At 36.9% G+C, this 25,506-nt stretch overlaps 1 protein-coding gene across 3 annotated transcripts in view; it reads right to left on the bottom strand.

The window, feature by feature from the left end:
• Window positions 1-25,506, bottom strand: part of LOC109031137 (lysine-specific demethylase 4C) — a 30,543-nt gene continuing 5,037 nt past the window's right edge. Inside the window, exons 6-21 of one of the 3 annotated variants that reach the window (XM_019042480.2) lie at window positions 24,719-24,872; window positions 23,865-24,013; window positions 23,297-23,461; window positions 22,560-22,765; window positions 21,008-21,413; window positions 12,960-13,362; window positions 11,566-11,712; window positions 10,638-10,947; window positions 10,003-10,059; window positions 8,876-8,994; window positions 5,765-6,007; window positions 4,913-5,062; window positions 2,425-2,619; window positions 1,928-2,086; window positions 770-889; window positions 1-251 (exon numbers count right to left, since the gene is read on the bottom strand). In XM_019042480.2, coding sequence (XP_018898025.2) covers window positions 174-251; window positions 770-889; window positions 1,928-2,086; window positions 2,425-2,619; window positions 4,913-5,062; window positions 5,765-6,007; window positions 8,876-8,994; window positions 10,003-10,059; window positions 10,638-10,947; window positions 11,566-11,712; window positions 12,960-13,362; window positions 21,008-21,413; window positions 22,560-22,765; window positions 23,297-23,461; window positions 23,865-24,013; window positions 24,719-24,872 — 3,061 coding nt within the window. In that variant the 3' untranslated portion in view covers window positions 1-173. The remainder of the gene's footprint in view (window positions 252-769; window positions 890-1,927; window positions 2,087-2,424; window positions 2,620-4,912; window positions 5,063-5,764; window positions 6,008-8,875; window positions 8,995-10,002; window positions 10,060-10,637; window positions 10,948-11,565; window positions 11,713-12,959; window positions 13,363-21,007; window positions 21,414-22,559; window positions 22,766-23,296; window positions 23,462-23,864; window positions 24,014-24,718; window positions 24,873-25,506) is intronic. The other 2 variants (XM_019042481.2, XM_072298085.1) reach the window with 2 other exon arrangements.

The raw sequence follows: 25,506 nt of genomic DNA, 5'->3' as shown, positions 1-25,506 counted from the left end.
TTGTTCTGTTTTTCAAACGATTTATTCATTGTAATGAAACTTATTCTTAAAGTTTTAAAAAGAGAATTACACTCAACGATAAAAAGATTAAAACCAATTAGAGAACAGAGAAAGGACAAAAATAAGTTGCAATGATCAATCGCCTATTGCTTGCACACTTGAACTAATATAATTTAACTGAAGTCTTGGGGTAACTCGTTCAGGATTTCATTTCTGGCTTTGTAACCCATGGAACCATCAGTGTATTTGACCTGCAACACACGAAGGAGAAGCATGAGAAAGAGGTGCTAATCGTTGCTTGCAAAGAAATAATTAATTGCAGATTCCAAAACAATAAAAAAAATACTTAAATAGAAATTAAATTCAAAATTCTTACAGCAGTCGAAAGATTTCAAAGCATGTACAAAATAATCAGCAGCATCAGAATACCAACAGTGTATACCCCTAAGACCAGGAAACGTTGAGAGAAAAATGTTAATTTTACTCCTATGAACATAAAATAAAATTGAGAGACTAACCTATTAATTATTTACAGTTACACTTTAAACCAAAGGAAATCAATAGATAAGTCCTCCTATTTATCTAATAGTAAAAATTATTTCTGCTGATAAAACATGATAAAAATCTTGATGTTTTTGATCTTGACCACTTAAAAGCTGTTATACAATTTCTGGTAATTGCATTATTGGTGAACTTTTTAACAGCCAATATTTGAACATTTTTACGGTGAATCTGAAAAGTAGAAAGTTAAAAACAAAATCGAACTTACTAAGTACATTAATTTATTATAAATTCCTAGATAGCGACCGAGATGGGAGCTTTGACTATTCGCATTCCAGACAGATACGACAGTTCCATAACCGGGTGGATTTTCAGTGATGTTATACCCCTGAAAAATGAGATTTCACTGACATTAACCAATGGAGGCAAATTTATCAGCAAAGACAATCCTACTATTATCATGTGAATGTATCCATCCTGCTTCATTTTATATCACAGAAGGAAGGATAGTTGTGCTACTAATTACACATTATAAAAGTGGGAGTAAATATCATAATAGATGCACTGACATGTCTCATTGAGGTTCAGTGTGTAATTACACACTGCTAAGAAATATGGAGCTTCATGCCAATTTTTAGCATACAGTAAAACTTGCATTATGATGATTCTTGATACAACTCAGTAAATTGAAACTAGTAAATGAATGTTATAAAGCAGGAATAGTGTATAAATGCATCCGTTTGGGATAAAAAATAATGAGGTAGCCGAACAGAGTTTAACAAAAATGCATCAAGTTGCATTTCAGAGATAAATGAAATGAGAGTAGTTTTGTATTCAACTGTGTAGTTGTAAATTTTCTCAAGTCCAAAATTCAAAGTTGAGAGAAAGAATTTGAAACTTGCGAAAAGTCGTTAAACCTTGTCTTTAACATTGAATATTTAAAATGAATACAACTTCAAACCTCCTCAACAAATTTGATGCAACTTGGTGCATTTCTGTTAAAGACCAGGACAAATAATTTTAGGCTCTTTTGGAGTGCAACAGAGGATCAGCCATCTTGATTCTCGCATTTCCTTTCAATGACTAAATTAATGACATCCGATCTTCTGTCACACTCTGAAAGAGCGTAAACTTAATTGAAGTAGACTCTAAACTTAGTCCAATTTATGCAACTTGTGAGTACAAATGTAGCGATGTACTCCATGAGAATACTTCCAAGTATTATCTGAAATAAATGAGATTGTTTTGAGTTTTACTAGTTAAATCTGTTTTTATCTTCATTTTTTTTCAAAGGGCCCACAGAATTTTCCGATAAAAAATTGAAAGGAGCTGAAAAAATATGTTACAAAAATAAGACAAGTTTGTTGTTAGCTGCTTGACTCCTTTATTACAGGGAAGTAAACAAAATTATTTACTAAGTCCTTACCAAAATTGCACGTGGCTCGATTTGATTACTAAAAGTTCTATCCTCGAAGAGCACTTGAACAAATTGGCAATCCTTCATGCCTAAAATTCTTGCTTCATGGTACCTTTCATCATTTCCCTTCACCCAAACAGCTTGGCCTTCTGAGATGGGAGAAACCTGCTGACATTTTTCAACAATTAATTAGATATGATTCGGAAAGCTTCATCTAACTGTAAAGAAAGGTATCAGAATGGTAGCTTTGGGTGCCTAGGTTGCCCCTATCCTTTACAGTTACCGATTTAAAACAGTTCAACTTCATCGAGGTCTTTGACTTACAGGCAAAATATATTAATAAATGCAAAAATAATAAAAAATAAAGTAATAAAGCTCAATTTTTTCCTGTGGGAAATTATCTTATTTGAAGTTTAGAGACAAGATTTTGACATGACTTCACAGGTGAATTACAGCATGACAACACGTTTTTTTTGTACAGTAAGCACAAGTTTTAGTTCAATTACCTTGTCAGTTTCTTGGGTTTCATGAGATCGACTGCAAATAATGGCATACGCGGCTGAATCCAAGACAGAAGCAGACTTGGTTGAAAACTTTAGCCTGGCACCTGCCATGAGGCCACAAGAGACATGGAAACGGAGGTCACAGTTAGAGCCTGAGCACAGCGCCACCGCTCCACCATTTTTATTACATACGTAACACTGAAATCATATTACTCGTTAAAATTAAAACAGTCTAAATAAGACGAATACATCCTTATAATTAAGAAACTTTATGCAGAATCAGCCTAACTGTACTTCATGTTGTCTAATTTCAGGGTGTCTACAAGATTTTCAAAATGAAATTCCCTGACAATTCCAGGTTTTCCATGACAAAAAATGACAAAATTCCCTGACTTTTTAGGTTTAGCCATACGATGAACTAGTTAGAAAATATAAAAAAAAACTATCCTTAGGAATGATCCCGTAAAGTCATATTCTGAATTACCAGGGCGTTGGAAGGAGTTGAGTAATACTTTTGAAAGGAACGAGATCCTAAATACTCAAAATAAAGCTAATTCCAAAATGGTATACTCAGACTAAAATTCACCTTCAAAATTTAATTTTTAAGCTCTATTACGCTCTCTTTGTGACATATTGCCTCGGATACTTTTGAAAATTCAAACTACAGTTCACCCTGGTGGTTTCATATATTGGCATATTACTTAGTGTCCTGAAAAAACAAGTCTCTTTTTCTTAAAATATAAAACATGAGTTGTAAATGTGCCTAACTCAGGTAGATTTTGCTATAATCAAGAGGAAATATGAGTCTCTTCTCGATTTTAGATAAATTTCCTTGATTCGGGGTTTTTTTTTTTTAAGGTCAATTAATTCAGTGGATTCCAGAACCTATTGTTGGTATTGAATTTGTCTTATACTCAACAAGCGTTGGCTCGTTAGAATATAATCCACCAATAATATTTCTACAAGGTGGATGCACCAGTTGTGAACATGATGATTTAAGAACCAGAAAAATTTCATGCAAAATGCAGTTGACATTAAATATTTCTTTACTCAGTTAAAGAAAAACTAAAATTCTAGCACTTTCATTAAATTTCCTAACTTATTGAAAAAATTGATTAACCAACTGCTCAAAACTTAGTTTCCTATCATTATTTACTGTAATTTTCTGCTGTTAGCAAGTTAACTTCATTCAAATCTATTTAGTCTATCTTGCCATTTGGCATGAATTAAGTAGATAAATTAAATAGGGCAGATCGATTCGATCTTTAAAGTTAGCGAACACACATTAGTGAACCTAGCGGCCGTGTTGCAAACTGGTTGAACAGAGCAGTTTACCTTATCAGCCACGCGAGCGCGCTACTCGGCCAATTCGGCAGTGACGAGCAAAAATAGCCGCGAAATGTTCGAATTGCGAAAATTCCCTGACTTTCACCGGTTTTCGATCGAATTCCCTGACTTTTCCCGGTTTTCCAGACAGTGATCAAATTCCCTGATTTTTCCCGGTTTTCCAGACCTGCAGACACCCTGAATTTCCTTTCATTTCTCATGGTCTAAACAGAGCACACAACAACAAAACGCCTTGAGTGTTTCTGAACATTCGTCATAACACCAACTTTTATGGTCCAGTAATAACAGCGATACCGTCCTTTAAGAAACATAGCTTATGATATCATTCATTGCAGTGGTACATACCATGCTTTCTTCCAGCATAGTTTCATCCCTGTTTAAGTCAAGCAACTAGGGCAAATTTGAGTATCACTAATTAATGAATCTAATGTAGAAGAAACCGTAGTATGTACTACTGCTGTGGATGACGTCATACACAGTGTTTTTTAAAGGGCAATGTCTCGATTAATGTTGGAGGTAGAAACCAGGCATTCTGTTGGATCTCACTATTTCTGTCTAGTCTATGGGCTTGAACCATCAATGCGACTGGAAAAACTGAATCATAGCTAATGCCCACAGTAACCCTCTGGCCTGTTTTTGCCACTGAAAAGAGATGGTTACCTCAGATGACTTTTGTGCACACTGCTGAAGTACAGTCCGCAACATAATGAAGAAGATTTGGTCCAAGCAGACCATCTTCGGATGATCAGTTCTTTGCTGCAAGAGACCCTTGTTCAATTTATTCAAAGGTCGGATAATGGGATCAAATCATCAATTGGATTGCATTTTGCAAAAAGGAACCACTAGCATTGCAATGATGCTAAGATTGTGCAACTTCATCCTTTGCAATAAAATCGCGGAAATTGTGAAAAACTATGAAATTTAGATGGTAGTTTTTGTATTAAATTTACAGTTTTTAGCGAGTAAAATAGAAACTATTAAGGGCTAATCGGGTTTTCCCTCCAAGACAAAAGAAGTTGCACAATTTTAGCAACATTGCAATGCTAGTGGTTCCTTTTTGCAAAATGCAATCCAATTATGCATTCATAGCTTTTTTTTTCCTAATAAGAGTTATGTATGTACATAGAAAATGAGGACTTGTTACCTCTTCATTCCACGAAGCAATATTACTGAGATCAATTGGAAATTGGAACCTATTGTGGTGGAGTAAGCCAATCATACACGCAATGTGGACCCACTCCTTATTGACTGTTTCTTTGAATGCACCCCCGCTGAGGGAGCATAATTTGCACTTCTGTAAACATAATAAGAACAAATCGTTGATGAAAAATTATTAAGTACATATGAGGACTTATATGTAACAATAGCGGATGTCGAGTTTTCACATTGTGAGGAAATTGCATTTGAAGTTTTCGAAGCTTTGCACTTTGCTGTCCGTAAAGATTTTCATGAAGAGCAACTCTTCCTGTAAAAAACACATGTTTTACGATCTATGTACATAAGTGAAAAATTGAAGGTGATTAAAAAAAAATGTGACAATCGCTATTTTCACTGAAAAAACTTTTTTATGCATGAAACGATGTCTTCAGTAAGGGTAAGGCTGGTGAAACGACTAAAATGAACCAAAAGTATGTCAATGCTGAGTTATTTAATTGAATTGAACAAAAAACTAAACCATCTGTAACTTCTACATCAAAAATAAGGAGCAGATTATAAAATCAGTTAAAAACTCATCAATTCTGACAAAACGGCCCCAATGCGTATAATTTGAGTGTCAGCTGCGACCTGTGCGCGGACAGTTATCACAAGTGCATTAGAATCTCTGCGATGTCCTGCCGCGCCGGCCGGGGAGAACACTGAGAACAGTGGATTCTCATATCCGCTGTTCTTACAAATAACATTGACATACAATAACACTTGAATTGTGAGGCACACTTCCTCAACTTGGATTAAAATACTTAATGCACTGGGCCTCTATTGTAATATTTCAACTTACCTCTGATAATTTATTTTCTATACACATATCACATCTCCACTTTTCAGGGAGGAGACTCGGTGGGTTGTTGCCATCGTAGCATTCACTGTGGACGATGACAGCACAGTCGCTACACGATAGCAAAACACTTTCCCCATCTCTGCCGGCAGGTTTCCTGTTTGTAACATGACTTTTCTCTGCAACACTCTCTTCACTCAGGTTATAGAAAACTGCAGAATCGGTGTCGATATTTACATTGAAATTCTGGAAAAAATAAAAAGTGGTTTATTTATGGTGAAAAGAAGAAGCTTGTCACTTTGAAGTACTTTAAAAGATGTGACAGAAACAGTAGATCAGATGTTAATGACTTCGTTTCTGCTCGAAATCTTTGAAAATAATAGCTTTAATTGGTCATCTTCTCTTCTGGCTGATCTACATTAAAGTATGTGAACTCATTTTCGGTGTTTAAATGCTGAAAAAGTTAGAAAATGAAGGGGCTAAAAATGGTCTGCCTCAAACAATTTTTCCTGTGCAAGCGAGACTTGAATTCACTTTTTACACGATCTCAGAATCAAAAAGATACTATGCCTCTCGTTTTATTTAATAGAAGGCAGTTGGTTAGGCCTGGAAGGGAAGAATTTTTCAGCTTACAGGAGGAGATGATTTCAAAAACAGGGTGTCTAGAGACTCAGCAGGAAAAATTCCCTGATTTTTCCATGTTTTCCCTGGCCAAAATGATCAAAATTCCCTGAAAACTCTGGCACTCAACGATGCCTAACCGCCAGGCCTTGTTCTTCCAAAGTTCTTTAGGGAGTTGACACTACCTAATTTCATGAAAAACCTTCTGCTGCCACCCTTTATATGAGCGACCCCTTTTTCTTCTTCCAGGATGACCCAAATCAAGTATCTCCTTTAGCAGTCTTTCTCCCTTCATCCTGTTACCATGATCATACCAGACTAACTATTCAGTCCACGGTGCGTTTTAAACAATTTTAATGCGGTCAACATACCACCCGCGATTTTTTTGCGGAAATGTCAACTAGAAGGCCTACTGATTGAGGAACAACAAACCGCGAAATCTGTGATGGGGCCGTTTTTGAGAAAATGCGATTTTTCGCTTTTTTGGCGGGAATTTCGGGTCAAGGCGCTGAAAAAGTCAAGTTAGGCTGTTTTTGTAGTTCGTAAATGCATATCCTATACATTTTGAGTCAATCAAGTGCCAGTAGATAGCTATTCGTGCATATTGCCCAAAATTCATATCCTTAAATCCACGACTTTTGGGTTTTTGGGGGGTTAGTCAAGGAGAAATCCGAAAAAAAGAGGGTTAACCCGGAACAAATTGCTTAACAAACTTTTCCTACGTAAACTTCTTCAGTAGGTCCTATTGAACAACATACCAAAAGTTTACCACGGTTCGCTCCCGGAACACCCCCCCAAATTGCCTAAATTTCAAAATGGCGGCCATAATAAGGCCTCTGGGAGTTCGATTTTTTTAAAAATACGCATATATACGTCATGTGAGGTGTCAATTCCTATGTAATTTTGGTCGTAGATTTCAAATATGAAGTAAAAAAAGTCCCTTGATCAAAAGGGGGTACCCCAAATCCAAGATGGCAGCCAATTTTGAAAGTCAAGAGGGTGGATTTTTAAAAAGTTCGCGTGATAAGGCAAGTGAGGTATCATTTCTTATGTAATTTTGGTCGTAGATTTCATTTATGAAGTCATAAAAGCCCTCAAGTCAAAGGGATTGCTCCAAATGCAAAGATGGCGGCCAGCTTTGAAAGGCAGGAGGGTGAATTTTTGAAATGTTTACGTGACATCCCTAGTAAAATAGAATCAACCTGACGTCAGGGTATGTTTCATAAACTACCCTGAGTCAGATTGATATCAGCCTGAATTAGTCTGACTCAGGGTAGTTTATGAAACGTCAGGTTGATTCTATTTTACTAGGGATGTCACGTAAACATTTCAAAAATTCACCCTCCTGCCTTTCAAAGCTGGCCGCCATCTTTGCATTTGGAGCAATCCCTTTGACTTGAGGGCTTTTATGACTTCATAAATGAAATCTACGACCAAAATTACATAAGAAATGATACCTCACTTGCCTTATCACGCGAACTTTTTAAAAATCCACCCTCTTGACTTTCAAAATTGGCTGCCATCTTGGATTTGGGGTACCCCCTTTTGATCAAGGGACTTTTTTTACTTCATATTTGAAATCTACGACCAAAATTACATAGGAATTGACACCTCACATGACGACTGTATGCGTATTTTTAAAAAAATCGAACTCCCAGAGGCCTTATTATGGCCGCCATTTTGAAATTTAGGCAATTTGGGGGGGTGTTCCGGGAGCGAACCGTGGTAAACTTTTGGTATGTTGTTCAATAGGACCTACTGAAGAAGTTTACGTAGGAAAAGTTTGTTAAGCAATTTGTTCCGGGTTAACCCTCTTTTTTTCGGATTTCTCCTTGACTAACCCCCCAAAAACCCAAAAGTCGTGGATTTAAGGATATGAATTTTGGGCAATATGCACGAATAGCTATCTACTGGCACTTGATTGACTCAAAATGTATAGGATATGCATTTACGAACTACAAAAACAGCCTAACTTGACTTTTTCAGCGCCTTGACCCGAAATTCCCGCCAAAAAAGCGAAAAATCGCATTTTCTCAAAAACGGCCCCATCACAGATTTCGCGGTTTGTTGTTCCTCAATCAGTAGGCCTTCTAGTTGACATTTCCGCAAAAAAATCGCGGGTGGTATGTTGACCGCATTAAAATTGTTTAAAACGCACCGTGAGTCGTGACACGAAATACGATTTCTTTCATGATCTGACCTCTCTATTATTACCAATCTAAGTCATGATCAACGGAAGAAATTCCTGTCAATCTCCTTCAGAGATCCACCTTCATCCCTCTTAGCAAATCTTGGGAAATTTCATCATCTGACCTCTCTATTATTACAAATTTAAGTCATGAATCTCCTTTAGAGATCCACCTCCATTGCTCTTAACGAATCTTGGAAAAAAGATTCTCCGATTCAAAACGACAAAATATGGATTCAGAATACTGATCAATATAAGGACTATTGATTATTGGATGATGATGAAACAGTAGAGATAGCTCTTACCTCTGAGTTGGTTAAAATGGAGCATACATGGCAATGGGGTTCTTTGCGCCCAATAAATAAATTAAAAGTTTTGATCATGTCTAAGCTTGTGTCCGCCTTGTACAATTCTGACCAAATTTCTGCAAAAAAAATCAATCATTGTATGTTATTCTCTGGCAGCTTATTCTAATGATACAAATATGATAGAAAAATTAGAAACTGAAACGTTAACATACTTTTGTGGATAAACAATTTTGAGGCTGGAATAGACTGATTTAGTGGCTACGACATGGTTCAAATGAAAACAAACACATTACCTTAGAGTGGACACATCGTATGTTGAGACAAATGTCAATCTCCGATTACCGCCGAATCAGCACCACTCAACAGGTAAATACATGCAGTCAGATGACACTACTGATGAGTGGTGACCTGAACAATACTTGACTTTTGTCTCAACATACAATGCGTCCGCTCTAGTTCTGATTTGTGCCCTTCACGCCATGGCGTTGAAATGCGTCCAAGGGTTTCTTGCAATCAAAATTTCTCGTGTTTAATGAGTCTGTAATTGTTTTATGACCCGTCAATGACTAAAGTGTAATAGATTAACACAAGTCACTAACGAAGAATTTGTACATGAGGTTAAGTTAGATTGTTTCAGTTTGAACCAAGAGTTAAATATTATTTCGAATGACGTAGTCACTAAATCAGTCTATGAACAACTTTCTTCAAATGAAATTACAATTTTTTTTTTTGCCATAGGTCTAACAACTGCTGAAGAAAACTGAAATTTTCTGATAAGTCAATTGAAAATTTGCACTGAAAACATACTTGGTTGGAAATGTTGAAGAAAGAAAAAAGAAAGAGAGGAAAAAAGAATTATGTTCCTGCTTGCTGTACTTTAAGTAGCAACATTTTGTAGAATCTTTGAAGGACAAAAAAATTCATTGAAAAATTTGTAGCAAGAAGTATCATAATTGTAATGTTTTGAAAGATGAAATAAAATTTGAAGCAAAGTTTACTTCACACTTTTTTGAAAAACATTTCCATCACAAAAGTTAGAGGTGTATCATTGATGCAACAATAGCAAATTCAGGAAAAGAGAAATAAGCATAATGCAAAATGAGATTATAATGACTTAAACTTACCAAGAAAAGTAAAAGACTTCGTGAGTTTATTTCTGCGATTTATACTACATTCATCGTCTGTAACATAAAGAAAATGAAGACATCACATGACTTGAACCATAATTAGTACACCATTTTATGAGACGCATAAGGGAAAGGTCTTACCAATCAAAACATGCGATACAAGCATAGGCACTACTTTTTATTATAGTTATTACGTAGCTTAGATTTACTCTTAGAAAAGCTATTTGAATTCAATTCAGGAACATATAGTTGTGAGAACACCGGGTTTAGATGAGGATTTATCTTTAAAATAAGACAAAAAACAACTGAGCTTCCTTATAGAGAACAGAATAATAAATTAATTACAAATGTTCTATGAGAAATTTTCGATTCTGAAAAATAATTAAAGGTCTCTCACATTAAGTAAACCTAAGAAAGCAATAAATAGTGAAAAATTTCGTTTAATGAAAAGAGATAGTGATTATTTTTCTTTCATTGGAAAAAGTAATTATTAGCTTGAGATTTTTGAAGAACAGATAAATTTTCCTCACAATGAAAACCAGAATTTTAAATTCAATGACACCAAGTCTCTTGAGCCACCTAAAGGATGCTGTTTACTATTTTTTAAAAAACCCAAAAGAAATGTGACTTACCAGGTTTTTCTAGTTTACAAATTAATAATTCATTTGACTGAGCAACAGGAACTATTTGCGAGGATTCAGAATCCTTTGCAAGACATGAAGAAACACTAGATGTTGTTGCGCTAGTGTTGTCTTGGCCGTTTATCTTACGGTTAAAAAAGGAAACATCGGTCTGGATGGAAACGCCGCTAACACTAGGCCGATCTTTTGCTGAGCCTGCGGCAAATGGCGTTGGAAACATACTAACTTGAGGACTAATCACAGGCGGGTCGCTCTCCACCGAGCACTGATACCTGTCGTTCGAGTCATCATCCTCGATGACCTGATAAAAAAAAAAAAAGATGAATAAAAGAGGAAAAGTGATGTTAGCTCCTTGCTTGAAAAGACATTTTCATGATAAAGACTAATTGAAAAAAATTGCTTGAAAAATAATAAGTTGAGCTACTTAAGGAACTACTATTTCTGACTCATTTCAGAAACAACAGACACATCTAAAATTCCAACAGTATTTGATAAAATTCCTTTCGTCTACTTTTTCGACTTGATTTCAAAAGATGGAAAAATGAAAGTAACCGATAGAAATTATTAAATTTATGTTGGGATTCTGGAAAGTTCTCATCTATTTCGGCGAGTTTCATTTCTTATACTGATTTCTAGACTTAGAAGCGTTCAACTTACTAATTAGTGGCAAGTTAAGTCTGAACAAAACAAAGTTTTGATTCTGCGACTTTTGAAATGGATGAGAAAACGAAAGTTTTTCAATAATAAAAATTGATCGCAAAAATATTGATTGGTTTAATTCCAACTGGCCAAAATAGGTATTCTCATTTAAAATGCCTCCAACTTGACTTCGCCCCTTGAGGTTCTGACTCCTTTCTAGGAATTTCATCACTAATGCTCAGATTCATTGACGTTCAACAATGATTGATGATTGATTTACCTCTGATGTAAGTAGTTCTGGCATTTCAGGTTCAGGTTCAGGCTCAGTTTTGAGTGAGCTTGATATTCTAGGGTCGTTCAAGTTGTTCTGCCCATATACAGCGGCGATATCACATAAAATTTGCAAGCTGTCATTGCTGCCCGGCTTCTGTGCACATTTAAAAGGAATTTACTTCAATATAAATGTAGACGCATGAGGGCCATTCAAGTACTACTTCAACAACTTAAGCAGGAGGGAAAGGGTCTGATCTTGCATGAGGTAAGCCTCCGATAAAAAAAATAGTATTATTTTCCAACAAAAATAATTTTTCAGCTATTTTTGGGATCTCTTCTCTATTTTCAGAAAAATTGGAGGGGGGGGGGGGTTGTCCGGTCAGTCTTACAGGATTCAAAGGGGGAGGGGGATTATCTTTGGAGTGCCGTGCGAGGGGGGGAGGGATGGTCAAAAAGTCAGCCAAAATGCCTTGCATAAAACTTGAGCAGCCCCTTACTCTGCAGTTTGTAACTGATAATTCATGACAAAAACAGAGCAGCAACACACAAGTACAATTTATTTTGAGTCCATTTTATAATTTGATTTAAACTTTTCAGTTTAGCTGGTATAAATTATTGAGAAATAGAATGATACAGATATTGAGAGAGTTAGTTGGTTTTAATACATTTGTTTATGATATAGTGAGGAGCTCCAGGCACTGTTTTATAGGACAGTATTTATTAATGTGAATCTGTAGCCCTGCTGTGCTATACTAATGCAACTGTCTTTCATTAGATATTCATAAACAAATTTTCATCAACGGCTCAGTAACAGCATTAAAATTCTTCGTTCTTGATTATTGTCCACTGCTCTAAGTCATATGATAAAAGATATTTCTTATAAAAATTCTGTTTCACAGTTCATAAAATATAGTGGTATGCTATATTTGCTTCATTGGCAAAAAGTAACCCTGCATGGTAGAATCAGGCCAATCAACCTACAAACAACAATAATAACAATCTACGCATACGCTTATCAACTTTGGAACAAGCATAGTGTTCGGTGAAAAATAAAACTCCTCAGTTTTAAGAAAACAATATTTTGGAAAGTTTCATCTTTTTTTCATGTCCCATGAACTTACGCTGTTAATGTAAAAAATACAGAACACAGCAGAATCAGCCGAATTTTTTTGTTTGTTCTCGAGTGATTTGCCGAGTTAACGACTGGTTTTTCACCATGTGATGGCTAATGGCCACGTAAGCATTCTAATTGGCTGATCCTGATGATTTTAGGATTATTTTTTCTCAATTTATGGTCAACTGCAACTAAAAAATTTGAATCCAACAGAAATTTTTTTCTTTTCCTTTGGATGAAATTCTTTGAATGCATGCTGGGGAAAAAAATTGAAAAAAAAATCTAACCTGGGGCAATCTTTCCTCTGTCTTGATTTGACCGGTATCGAGCATGGGCAGGTTGACTAAAGAAACTCGAACATTTTCAGTGCTGCTTTTAACTTCACATTTTGGGTCTATGATGAGCTTACAGCCTTTTTGAAGTCGCACATCTCTCAGCGTAATGTACTGATTTCCTGGCTTCTGTGGATTCGTCCCTACTTCCTTCACAAATTTGATGTTCTTGAATGTATTTACATCATATTCAACATTGTGAAGTTTGTCTTCGACTGTTACAACAGGTTCTTCTTTAAATGGTGGTTTTGGCCCGGTTCTTGCCCCAAGAGAAATGTCCGTGTTCGGCAGCATGAACTTGTTGCAGGCTCCGTTCAGTCTTTTTACTGGGGATGAGCCATTCTTCTTTGTATTTGGCCTGAATAAAAAACAAAATTTTAAATAGTGCTAGCTGATCAAAGGGATTGGGTAAAAATGCTTGCCTTTATATTACAAACTTCAAAGTACTCTAATTTATAGAATTTATCAATTTTGATGAGATATAGGGGTGTCTGTAAAATTGTTGAGGAAAATTTTAAGATGATACTAGATTTTCTAATGTTGAGAACTTTATGACTTTTGGCTGAATATTCAATACAAAAATGAAAGCAACCAGAAAAAGCTCCATTAATGAAAGTGGATTCAATACTAACTGGTTCAGTAAAATAATACAAGAGGTGTCAGTGGTCTACATGACGCTCTAGCAACATTTCAACTACGTTAGTGTACTGTTATTTTGTTTCAACAGTTGGTCCACTTTTGGAACAATTTATAGGGGTTATTCTACGATTGATTCTGCTCTTTGTTGCTGTCATCGAATACTCTATTCTTCGTTATTACAATGATTAAGAATTAACTTTCAGTTGATTTCATTGATCATTGTCGGTCGTTCTTTATTTTTCTAATTAACAAGTAGCAAAAGCTACCTGCTGAGGGGGCGCCGCCCCCCCAGACCCCCCCTTTCAAATTATATATGTGAGACTTTGAGTATCATAGAAGTCGTGCGGCGACATGCCGAATGAAATGCCAAAATTAAAATTATTGGATCAGATGATGAGCTGATAAAAGCCTTACCCAGTAATTTGGGAACATTTCTGACACAGTTTGGTTGCTTTAACTATCACTTTGATTTGCGAAGTACAAATCGTTTTCACTTCGTATGTAGTTAAATTTGATTTTGACTGACTTAGTTTCTGATGGATTCAAATTCATAATATACATTTAGGTTCCAGGGAAAGAAAAATGCAGATGAGCTACACTTCACATGAATATAGATTGATTAAAAATAAATAATCCGAAGAAGTGATGGAATAATTGATAATTGTTTACTACAGTAAATACTAAACCTAGGATTCATAGGAATTTTAAATAAAATCCCACCCATCACTAAAATAACCCATATGTATATACTCGTGGTGCCTGCTCTCGGCTCGATTTCGCCGAATGGAATTCTTTATCATCGCGGTTGTCCTTGTTGCGTGCGGGAGGAAATGAAGGCGCGCTCGCAGTAGCAAGAAGCAGACGCGCCAGGTTGCTTGCGACGCGTGAATGTAGCTTAACCTCCACAGATTAACAAACCGTCGAGCAGCCACGCGAAAAGTCCTATACCTACATAGAGAAAAAAAAGGAGGTATTTGCATCTTGAGGTTTGTTTACCCTGTGACGTAGGTCTGTACAACCTGGCCAGCGAAATCCGAAATTCGAACTATGAAAAATTGACCATAATTTCCGATTTTCCGAGGTGTAAAATACACAACTCAGCAGAAGAAAAAAAGAAAAATCGATTCGATATTTCTGGAGATAAATGTATCGATACGGACGATAAATAAACGTTGAAATATCGATACAATATTTTGGTCTAAAATATCGATAGTCAGGTGGCGCGGAGCGTCTTCGAGGGGTTGGGCCGCGTAGTGGCCAGTCGCTAGACGATAGAATAATCGCACCCGAAGCCCGAACCCAAATTATTGAGCCTCATTCGAGCGGGTCTCAAAGGGGGGCCCAAGGCTGCAATCGCGGCCGAGCCTCACAGCGGTCCCGCTAGGCTAGCGGCCACCGACCCTCGGAAAAGTCGTAAAAACGAATGACTCAAGTTCACACGTGCAGGGCTCGGTGCATTGCAGCCAAATTGGTCTGTTTGTTATATTCAGGGATAGTGTCCTAGCATAGGTTTATTTAAAAAAACAATTAAATAAGAGGAGGGATTTCAACCCTGAACAATGTCCTTCCCCCCCCCCCCCCCCCCCCCCCCGGGACCACGGACGGCCTGTGACCCTGGCCGGCCCGGCCCGGCCTCTATGTCAGTTTCGGTGAGCACAGTTACAGAGATGGACCATTTTTTTTAGGGAGCGAACAAATCAAAATTTTGAGCCTTAAGTTGGTCGCAACCATATTCGGAAGTCGTTACAGTGACATTTTTGTGCAACATGCTTCTGTGGAAAGTGCAATACTTAATGAATACTTTTGACAAATCGTGTTTTTTCCGGTTTGCACTTCAAACGTGATTTATTTGTGGAGTGTCATACGTTCCTTTTTGAATTGAAAAACTCGTCAGATGCATTGGGTAATAAAGAACAGCATCTCTCATTTCTTAACGCAGGGGGCGGCAAATTTTGCATTTTTTTAAAATGTAGGTTTAAAAAAAATCGGATTCAGAAAAAAAAAATTACAAACGAGAAAGCGTCTTTCGGTGACACAAGAGACAGCACTTTTAATTAGTCGAGTTAAGAGAGAAACTAAACACGCAATTTGGCATGGAGCGGTGCAGCAGTGATGATGGGGACTTGAGATAAAAAGGAGAAGCCCTCAGCGCGGCGCACGGTGAATCGAGTCAATGAGAGAGGTCGGAAAAAATTTGGGAACTTAAAACGCTCAGAACTCCGTTTATACAAGAACCTAATGTTCTGCAAGCTGTTCCACTGGTTTTCTCGTGATATTTTCTTCCAGTATCACCCCTTGAACTTTAAAATGTGACGAAATAAACATCAACATTTGCAGTTTTTGTCAAAAATTTCATGTCCAACCCCTCTAATTGACTCAATCCACTGTGCGGCGGTCGGCGTGATACGCATAACGCCTACAAGACTGTACGAATACTTCACGCATTGTGCCAAACACAGTGCGGTCAGCGCGGCGCGTCAGCGGAAGTTAAAATTATTAAACCACACTTATGTTTGTTCTTGCATAATTTTTATGTACCTTCATTTCTTACAAATGGAAGGCCTTGTTCACACATAGATAGGTTTACGGAACTTAACTTTCGCGCAAAGTTCCGTGCGAACTTTTGCTAGTAGTGAGGGGCATAGTGTCCTTTCTTTTAATTTTTCTTGTTTTGCCGGTTGAAAATGCGGGTGTGATCCCTGCGAAACGTCCCGGGTTTCTTATTATATTTTATGTGTTTCTTTTTATTATTTGCGGCCTTAGTCCCGTTTTAAGTTGTTTCTCTGTTACTGTTTCGGGCCGATTAAGTTGTTTTTTATTGATGTTTCGAAACGAATGAGAAGGGGGCGGCAAAATACAGGTGGCCCATAGGCAGCAAGTAGGTAAATCCGGCCCATGGGCGGCAAGTACGTAAATCCAGCCCTGTTTTTTAAATGAATTTTGAGTCAAATTTACGTGAGAAATTGATTTACCAAGATTATTTTTCTTAATTAAAATTAACTTTCTTTTTAATACAGTTTTTACGTAAATACATTTGTTCGTAATTTCCAATATTTTTTACGAAATTTTTATGTTAATTTAATAATTATGTAAATTTGACTTCCTTTTCCGAATTTTTTCTTTTTTCGCGTTTTACTGTGACTTTTAACAATTTTAGACTTTCTTTCCTTACTCTAGTAAGGATCTAGTCGTCAGAATCTATCCTGAACGACAACTTACATTCATGGAAAATAAAGCTTTAAATGTTCCTGACCATTTGTTACCATCCAAACTCACTAGAACACATTGTATAGGTATATGAAAAATTTGAAGAGCATCGCTGTCAAAAGCTAAGTTCTCCTTCAATTTAGCTCTTTTTGTATGGTCTACGGGTAAGGACAAAACTAACTGTTTTTGCTAAACGCTTACTGTTTTTTATTCATAAAATTTGAAAGTCTCAATGAAAGCAAAGCTATGTCCAATCACAGCTAGGTATTTTTATTTTGAGACTGCACATCCCAACTTCTCCCACTTTTTCAGCCGAATTATTTTTTTTTGGGCTAGATTTTGGTTGGTGCAGTAATGCTGATGGTTATTTTTAGAAGACTATGATGGTGAAACCTAAAGTTTCCAATGATATTTTATCAGCATAGTAAACTCAACCACGACTTCAATCATAAATAATTCCATTTAACGAAATCAAGCTGAAAGGCACAAGTAAGGGTTCATGAAAGTTGAAGTCATAGCTCAACATTATAGGGTAGGTTCAAGTAACTTTTAACGTGTTTTAGACTTTTTTTTCTTACTGTAGACCCTGAAAAACCACTTAAATTCAAGGAAAATAAAGCCTTAAATGTTCATACCCATTTTTAAATGTCAGAACTCACTAGACCACATTATATTCATGATAAATTTGAAGAATATCGCTGTGAAAAGTTGAGTTTTCCGTAGATTTAGCACTTTCCGTATGGTCTTTAAGGTAATGACAAAAAGTGCTAAATTGAAGGAGAACTCAACTTTTGACAGCGATATTCTTTAAATTCATCATGAATATAATGTGGTCTAGAGAGTTCTGACAGTTAAAAAATGGTTATGAACATTGAAAACTTTTAGTTCGATGAATTGAAGTTGTCCCTTAGGGTCCATTAGCGCTAAGGAAAAAAATTCTAAAACTTGTTTGAACCAACCCTATAATATTCTCCCACAGGATTCACCTTCAGACAGTAATAATTATTCAACATAAACATCAACCATTACTGATAAATCATCAAAGATCCTTTTGGGCGAAATTCAGCCAAAAAGCACCAGTTTGGAGTCTTGACATTTTGGCCACCGTTGGTTGCTTATTTACGCTATTAAACTGTGACTCGATGATAAAGAATGCCATAGGGCGACATTCCGCCGAAAGGCACCTGTGTGGGTTCTTTACATTACGGTCACAGTTGATTGCTAAACGCTACCAAACCATGGCTAAATGATCAGAAATTCCATTTGGCGACACATGTTAACACTCTTTGAACATCTGAGGTATGAGTTCTGGAAATTTTGGCTATACTTGGTTGCTAAACGCTACTTAACAGTAAATGTTCAACAGTAACTTGACTGATGATAAAGAATGCCATAGGGCGACATTCCGCCGAAAGGCACCTGTGTGGGTTCTTTACATTACGGTCACAGTTGATTGCTAAACGCTACCAAACCATGGCTAAATGATCAGAAATTCCATTTGGCGACACATGTTAACACTCTTTGAACATCTGAGGTATGAGTTCTGGAAATTTTGGCTATACTTGGTTGCTAAACGCTACTTAACAGTAAATGTTCAACAGTGACTTGATGATAAAGAATGCCATAGGGCGACATTCCGCCGAAAGGCACCTGTGTGGGTTCTTTACATTACGGTCACAGTTGATTGCTAAACGCTACCAAACCATGGCTAAATGATCAGAAATTCCATTTGGCGACACATGTTAACACTCTTTGAACATCATGAGTTCTGGAAATTTTGGCTATACTTGGTTGCTAAACGCTACTTAACAGTAAATGTTCAACAGTGACTTGATGATAAAGAATGCCATAGGGCGACATTCCGCCGAAAGGCACCTGTGTGGGTTCTTTACATTACGGTCACAGTTGATTGCTAAACGCTACCAAACCATGGCTAAATGATCAGAAATTCCATTTGGCGACACATGTTAACACTCTTTGAACATCTGAGGTATGAGTTCTGGAAATTTTGGCTATACTTAGTTGCTAAACGCTTCTTAACAGTAAATGTTCAACAGTGACTTGATGATAAAGAATGCCATAGGGCGACATTCCGCCGAAAGGCACCTGTGTGGGTTCTTTACATTACGGTCACAGTTGATTGCTAAACGCTACCAAACCATGGCTAAATGATCAGAAATTCCATTTGGCGACACATGTTAACACTCTTTGAACATCTGAGGTATGAGTTCTGGAAATTTTGGCTATACTTGGTTGCTAAACGCTTCTTAACAGTAAATGTTCAACAGTGACTTGATGATAAAGAATGCCATAGGGCGACATTCCGCCGAAAGGCACCTGTGTGGGTTCTTTACATTACGGTCACAGTTGATTGCTAAACGCTACCAAACCATGCCTAAATGATCAGCAATTCCATTTGGCGACACATGTTAACACTCTTTGAACATCTGAGGTATGAGTTCTGGAAATTTTGGCTATACTTGGTTGCTAAACGCTTCTTAACAGTAAATGTTCAACAGTGACTTGATGATAAAGAATGCCATAGGGCGACATTCCGCCGAAAGGCACCTGTGTGGGTTCTTTACATTACGGTCACAGTTGATTGCTAAACGCTACCAAACCATGCCTAAATGATCAGCAATTCCATTTGGCGACACATGTTAACACTCTTTGAACATCATGAGTTCTGGAAATTTTGGCTATACTTGGTTGCTAAACGCTTCTTAACAGTAAATGTTCAACAGTGACTTGATGATAAAGAATGCCATAGGGCGACATTCCGCCGAAAGGCACCTGTGTGGGTTCTTTACATTACGGTCACAGTTGATTGCTAAACGCTACCAAACCATGGCTAAATGATCAGCAATTCCATTTGGCGACACATGTTAACACTCTTTGAACATCTGAGGTATGAGTTCTGGAAATTTTGGCTATACTTGGTTGCTAAACGCTTCTTAACAGTAAATGTTCAACAGTGACTTGATGATAAAGAATGCCATAGGGCGACATTCCGCCGAAAGGCACCTGTGTGGGTTCTTTACATTATGGTCACAGTTGATTGCTAAACGCTACCAAACCATGGCTAAATGATCAGAAATTCCACTTGGCATAATGGAGATGTTGCATGTGTGAGGAATTTGCGATTTGACTGTTGAATCTTGGGTAAAAGGTCACAAGAAACACGATGGTGCCACTGGTTTTCTCTGAAATCATCTCCCAAGCTCAAAAAAAAGCACTCAAGTTGAGGCCAAAATGGAGGGAATATCCCACCCTACCCTGAGAGTCCAAGTCTAGATCAAGACCAACTCTCCATGCAAAGATAGGGAGCTAATACATTGACACGGCTACCAATTTATCTGGGGACTCCAAAACTGAAAACACGGCAACCCTGCTAATGTATTTGCTCCCTATCTTTGCATGGAGAGTTTGTCTTCATGTAGACGTGGACTCTCAGGGTAAGGTGGGATATCCCCTCCATTTTGGCCTCAACTTGAGAGCTTTTTTTGAGCTTGGGAGATGATTTCAGAGAAAACCAGTGGCACCATTGTGTTCCTCGCGAACTTTTATACAAGAATCAACAGTTAAATTGCAAATTCCTCGCACATGTAACATCTCCATTGGGCCAAAATGGACCGATATCAATACCTCATATGTTACTTGGTTCCTCGAAAATTCTCCTCTTGGACTTAGCCTAAAAGTGTGGACACTTTTTAGCCTCCGGCGAAACCTAGAGTCTATACGGCTTCGCCGCACGACTAACAAGAGTAGAAACTTAAAAACTCCAAACAACTAATCAAAATCGATTCCTAGGGAGATTAGAGGAATTTTCGTAATTATTCCTTTCCATTAATTTTTTTGAGGTGGTAAAAATACTTTTTCATAGGTCTTACTCTAACTGTTTAAGCTGTTTTAATGATGGGGAGGATTAACCAACTATGTGATAAAATTGATTTCACTCTTATTCATAAAACATTATTCAGCAGTAAATTAGAGGATTTATCACATAATTATCAACCAAGAGAGTTGATTTAAAAAGATTCTTCAGAACTAGCAACATAGAGAAGATATCAAAATCCATACATTGGATAAAATCTAATAAACTGAGCTATTCCTTGAGTTTTGCCCTTATGTTGGTATTATGCTGCATTTTTCCTTACCTTGTACATAAAATATTTGACTGCGTTTTTATCCTAGCATTCGCTACATTGTTGTTATCAGGCGTTCGTTTTGGGAGGGCGAGAATATACTTAAGAGAAGGCTTTCTATCCGGGCTTGGCTGAAGCTTCAACTGATACTCCATTTTAACATCCGAATCTGTTGACTCATCTGGCTCTGATTTGATCTTGAGCAACGGTCGGGCTTGCGGTTTAATAATTGCAGGCCGAGATGGTTTTTCCATGTATTCGTCATCAGATGATTCAGTGGAGGAGAAAGTGGGCTGTTTGGATCTACTACGTGATTTTTTGGTTTTCTTTGCTGGTGATTTGTTCTTTTTTCTTTTGGATTTCGTTTTCCTAGTGTATACTTTGCAACCATCATCATACACTTCTGCATCACAGGGTTCTGAAAAAATGATAAGGAAATGTTAGTGCACGGCTCGTAAGTTTCAGGTCGGAAAAGTGGTTCATTTTTCCTGCACCTTCCTGTTATTTCATCTTCAGACAAGATGAAATTTAAGAGTTTGAGGATTATCGGTACATGAATAATTTTTACTATTTTTGCCTGGTTTCACACACATTTTTTTTCTCTTCTGATACACACCAACTATCTATGATATTAATGAAAAAAGTTAGTATTCAGAAAATTCTACTATCGAAAGATGTACCAAAATTATTTCAGTGCTCGACAGTGTTCGAAACTCACAGGCGCCAACACGCCTAAAAAATCGGCCATGGCGCCTAAAAAATGAAGGCTCTGCGCCAACGTGGCCCCTAAAAATCTGGATTTTCACAGGAAGTCACATGAGGAAAGAAAAACAAATATATTTGAATTGAAAAACTCAGAATTTTCAGCACTACAAAAGAAAGTTTGCTTTTTCTATTCTTCACGATTTCATTCTTAGTGCTTTTGTCTTCCTCAAGTTACAGCTACTTATTAGTTCTGTTACGAAAACATCTTGCGTCTAACTTTTCACTAAATGCGCTGTAATATGTAGGCAAAAAGTCAATTTGGCCCTAAAAATCTTTAATGGCGCCTAAAATCGGGTTTGGTGCGCCACATGGCTCCTAAAACTCAAAGGTGAGTTTCCAACACTGGTGCTCGATTTGACTGGTGTGGACTAAGGTTTTTTTCTGAACAGAAAGTGTGAATCAACAAAGACAAAAACCATTATTTTCTCTTTCCTGGATTGAATTTGGAGAGTTTGGATCCTGTCTTCATATTCTACATGAAATTTTGATGATGAAACACACACTGCAGTTCTTAATTTTGTACCTTGTTTAGTGATCTTTTGGATTTCAGGTCACAAACACAATAAATTGAGAAAAAAACCACCCAAGATGAAAATATGGGATAATATAAATAAAAAAAATAAATTGCAATTTAAATTTACAGTAAATATTCATCAGAAAAAATGATAGGAGAAAAGAAAAATTAAAGTGCACAGGAAAAAAATGAAAATCTACTGAAGAAATGGTGATTCAGGCGCACGAAACAACAGAAACTTTGCAATTATTGGAAAACTTAAGGCCAAATGCTTATGAAACACACCAATTTCACCGGCTTTGAGCCAAATGTCCTCCAGAACTTGCAGCTGTTGTTCATCTGGCCCATCGTCACATTCACCTTCTTCATTTTGAATCTGCTCGACAACTCTCTTAACGTCTTCGGGGATATCGACTTCGTTCTTCTTCTTTTTCACTGTTGGTACACGCTTCTTTCCACCTTCCAGGTATACTTTCGGCACTTCAGAGTTGCTGAAAGAAATAAAAGCCATTAAAAAATTATGAGGAGCTACCGGTAAATAAAACGAAAATATCACAGCAAAATGAAGGGCTGGGAAAAAAAGCGGCTTAAGTTCCACAACAGATGAACCGATTTGTTTTCATACGGGACGACAAGTTTAAAAACGTGATAGTTTACTGAAGAATTTTATTTAATGACTTCACTAATGACCTAGCCAAAGACTCATCGACAATTGACTGATTATCTCAGCATTAAGGTCATTGTTTACTTTTCTGATGGGTTAAATAATGTGACAAATGATAAGTACCACAAGTAATTTTTTAATAGAAATCAGCACATGGCAAAAATCTGTCAAAAAATGAGTCATAAAAATTTCTTCCCCAAAGACAGGAAGAAAGATATGACTCTAGGTTCTACATCAAAAATAAAGACGTGGGCTTGATTCGGTGAGAATAGTCCAATCTTGAGCATTCATTCAACACTACGACTTGATTCTTCCTTTTTTAAAATTGTACTTTCCGCACTTTTAGATGAAAACTTACTTTTTATTGCAGAGAATGTCCAATTCTGAAGGAGGTGGAGCTGCGGACTGTCGTGATGGTTCTTCTGGGTGGGGTCCAATATCTTTGCCTTGAAGCCAAAGCTCGTACCTGTCTGGTTGGAATCTTTTGATGAAAGTATCCATACTAATTTTCACTGTGTCTTGCCTATGAAAATTGATAGCAACAAACATTGAATAAACTTAATTGTGTTGATGGCAAGGCTACGTTAATTAGAAGATTTTATGGTCAAAACTAAGTTTTTTAAAACTTTTTTTCTTACCATTATTTAACTGCTCTTCTTGATTTCTTATTTTTTTTTAAAATTAAAAAAAAATTACTTTGTAAAAAAATCGGAACACTCCTCAGAATATTCAAGAATGAGAAATTATCTTTGGAAATGAACATTTTTTTAAATGATACTCTCACATTTATTTTGCCATGAGAAAAGAACCAGGATTGAAAGGAGATTACTTCATCTTCATAGTCTTGATATGCATCTAATTATTAGCTATTATGGATTCGGATATCTATTTTTTGATGGATAGAATTTAGTAGAATTTATACTCACGCGCAAGCACATAGGGTTGCTCGTTTTCCGTATTCCACCCATCGCGGAGAAGCAAAATTTGTGGATTCTGCGCAATTAAATCCATGATTGAACCCAGCATGATATCCATAAGGAAAAGTAATCATGATTTCACCTTGTTCTTGAGTAATCTACAAAATAGAAATGAAGGATTGGTGAAGTTAGCATGTAAAAGTTTCATCGACCTTTTTGGACAAACCTTTTGAGGAAAAATAATAACCGAGGCCATAAATTTGAGTCACAGCTGAGAATGAGTGATATTTTTTTGGTTAACATACGTGGTTTGCAACGGTGACCATCTACATATTAATGTTTCAATGGACTTCTACCTCTTAACTTTACATCCTCCATCCTTCATCTCCTCGATGGAGAATCCCCAGATTTCAGGATTCTTTTCGCTCTGAACAACTGTGGGTACACACACATTGTTAAGATCCAAGATTCCCAAATCATAAGAAGAGCCAATTCAAGATTCAACAATCCTTGATTTTTTTAGAGGATTCTCAGAACTGTTCACTGCCCTACGTTTTCTTAAGATAAAACTGTAATATTTATAGGAACGAAATATGCCTACCCTTTGACATGTTAACATATTAAATGTATCAAGATTTTTTCACACAAATATGAATTTACACCAAAGACGACTTTATCTTGGCCAAAAATAAAGCAATGAATACTTCTCATTGATGGCTTATGTGTATAAATAATGAGTTTATCACTTCTGTTACTCCTGACACGTAAGAAGAGGAATATCTATTGATGCCCTACTTGGACGATCTCTCAACATATTTGACAGAAATTTCACATTATTGGCACTCGGCAAAATAGATGTTTACCTTATTAAACGGGATTGAGTATTGCTTGAGAATGTGTGGTGAGATGATGGTCATTTTATGGCGGAGGAAAGCGGGACATGACTTAGCAGATCCCGGGAAAAAGCCATTGGCCAATCGTTCAAGGCGTCTTCCATGCTCTGGAGGAATGGCATACCTGCGCATAAAAAACGTTACACTGAAGGGTTAAAATGTTCTTTTATTGTGCTAATTTTCCTTTGAGCGTATTCAGTAACAGAAATTTGGGAAAATTGTTGAAACTTTGTTAAATTTCCAATCATAAATTCATTCTCAATGATGGACTAAAGTAAATTTGGATTTTTTTTTTGGGAGTAGGATATTGGAACTGACTGTAATATTTTTCTGCAGAACAATGCTGTTTTTTTTTTTTTTTTTATAAAGTAAAAACCCTCTAAACTTTCAGAATTTCTTATAGAGTCCATTAAGTTTGCAAAAAATTCTGACAAGATAATGGGGATGCTTGAATTCTACCCCTGTGATGTGACATGGTAGAAGGAAAACATTGGTGGGCATCGAACCTACTTGCCTTTGATTGGCTTGCCCATCTCTAGCATTAAAGGTCTGTATGGAGGGTTTGAGCATAGGAGCCCTGACAATGAATTGGTAGGAGACAGTCCAACTTAAAAGTTTGTAGGTGCATGAGCTCTATTAATATGGTAAAGACAAGAGTTCCGGCTGCTACTTGCAGACCTTTTTTCCCGACGATGCTCTGCTAAAGTTGCTACCTTCATACCTCTTTTCTTCTACCACATTCTAGTAGTATAAAGCCT

Source organism: Bemisia tabaci, chromosome 3 (assembly GCF_918797505.1).
Source record: "Bemisia tabaci chromosome 3, PGI_BMITA_v3".
Taxonomy (NCBI): Eukaryota; Metazoa; Arthropoda; class Insecta; order Hemiptera; family Aleyrodidae; genus Bemisia; species Bemisia tabaci.
This window is presented reverse-complemented; position numbering and strand designations above follow the sequence as displayed.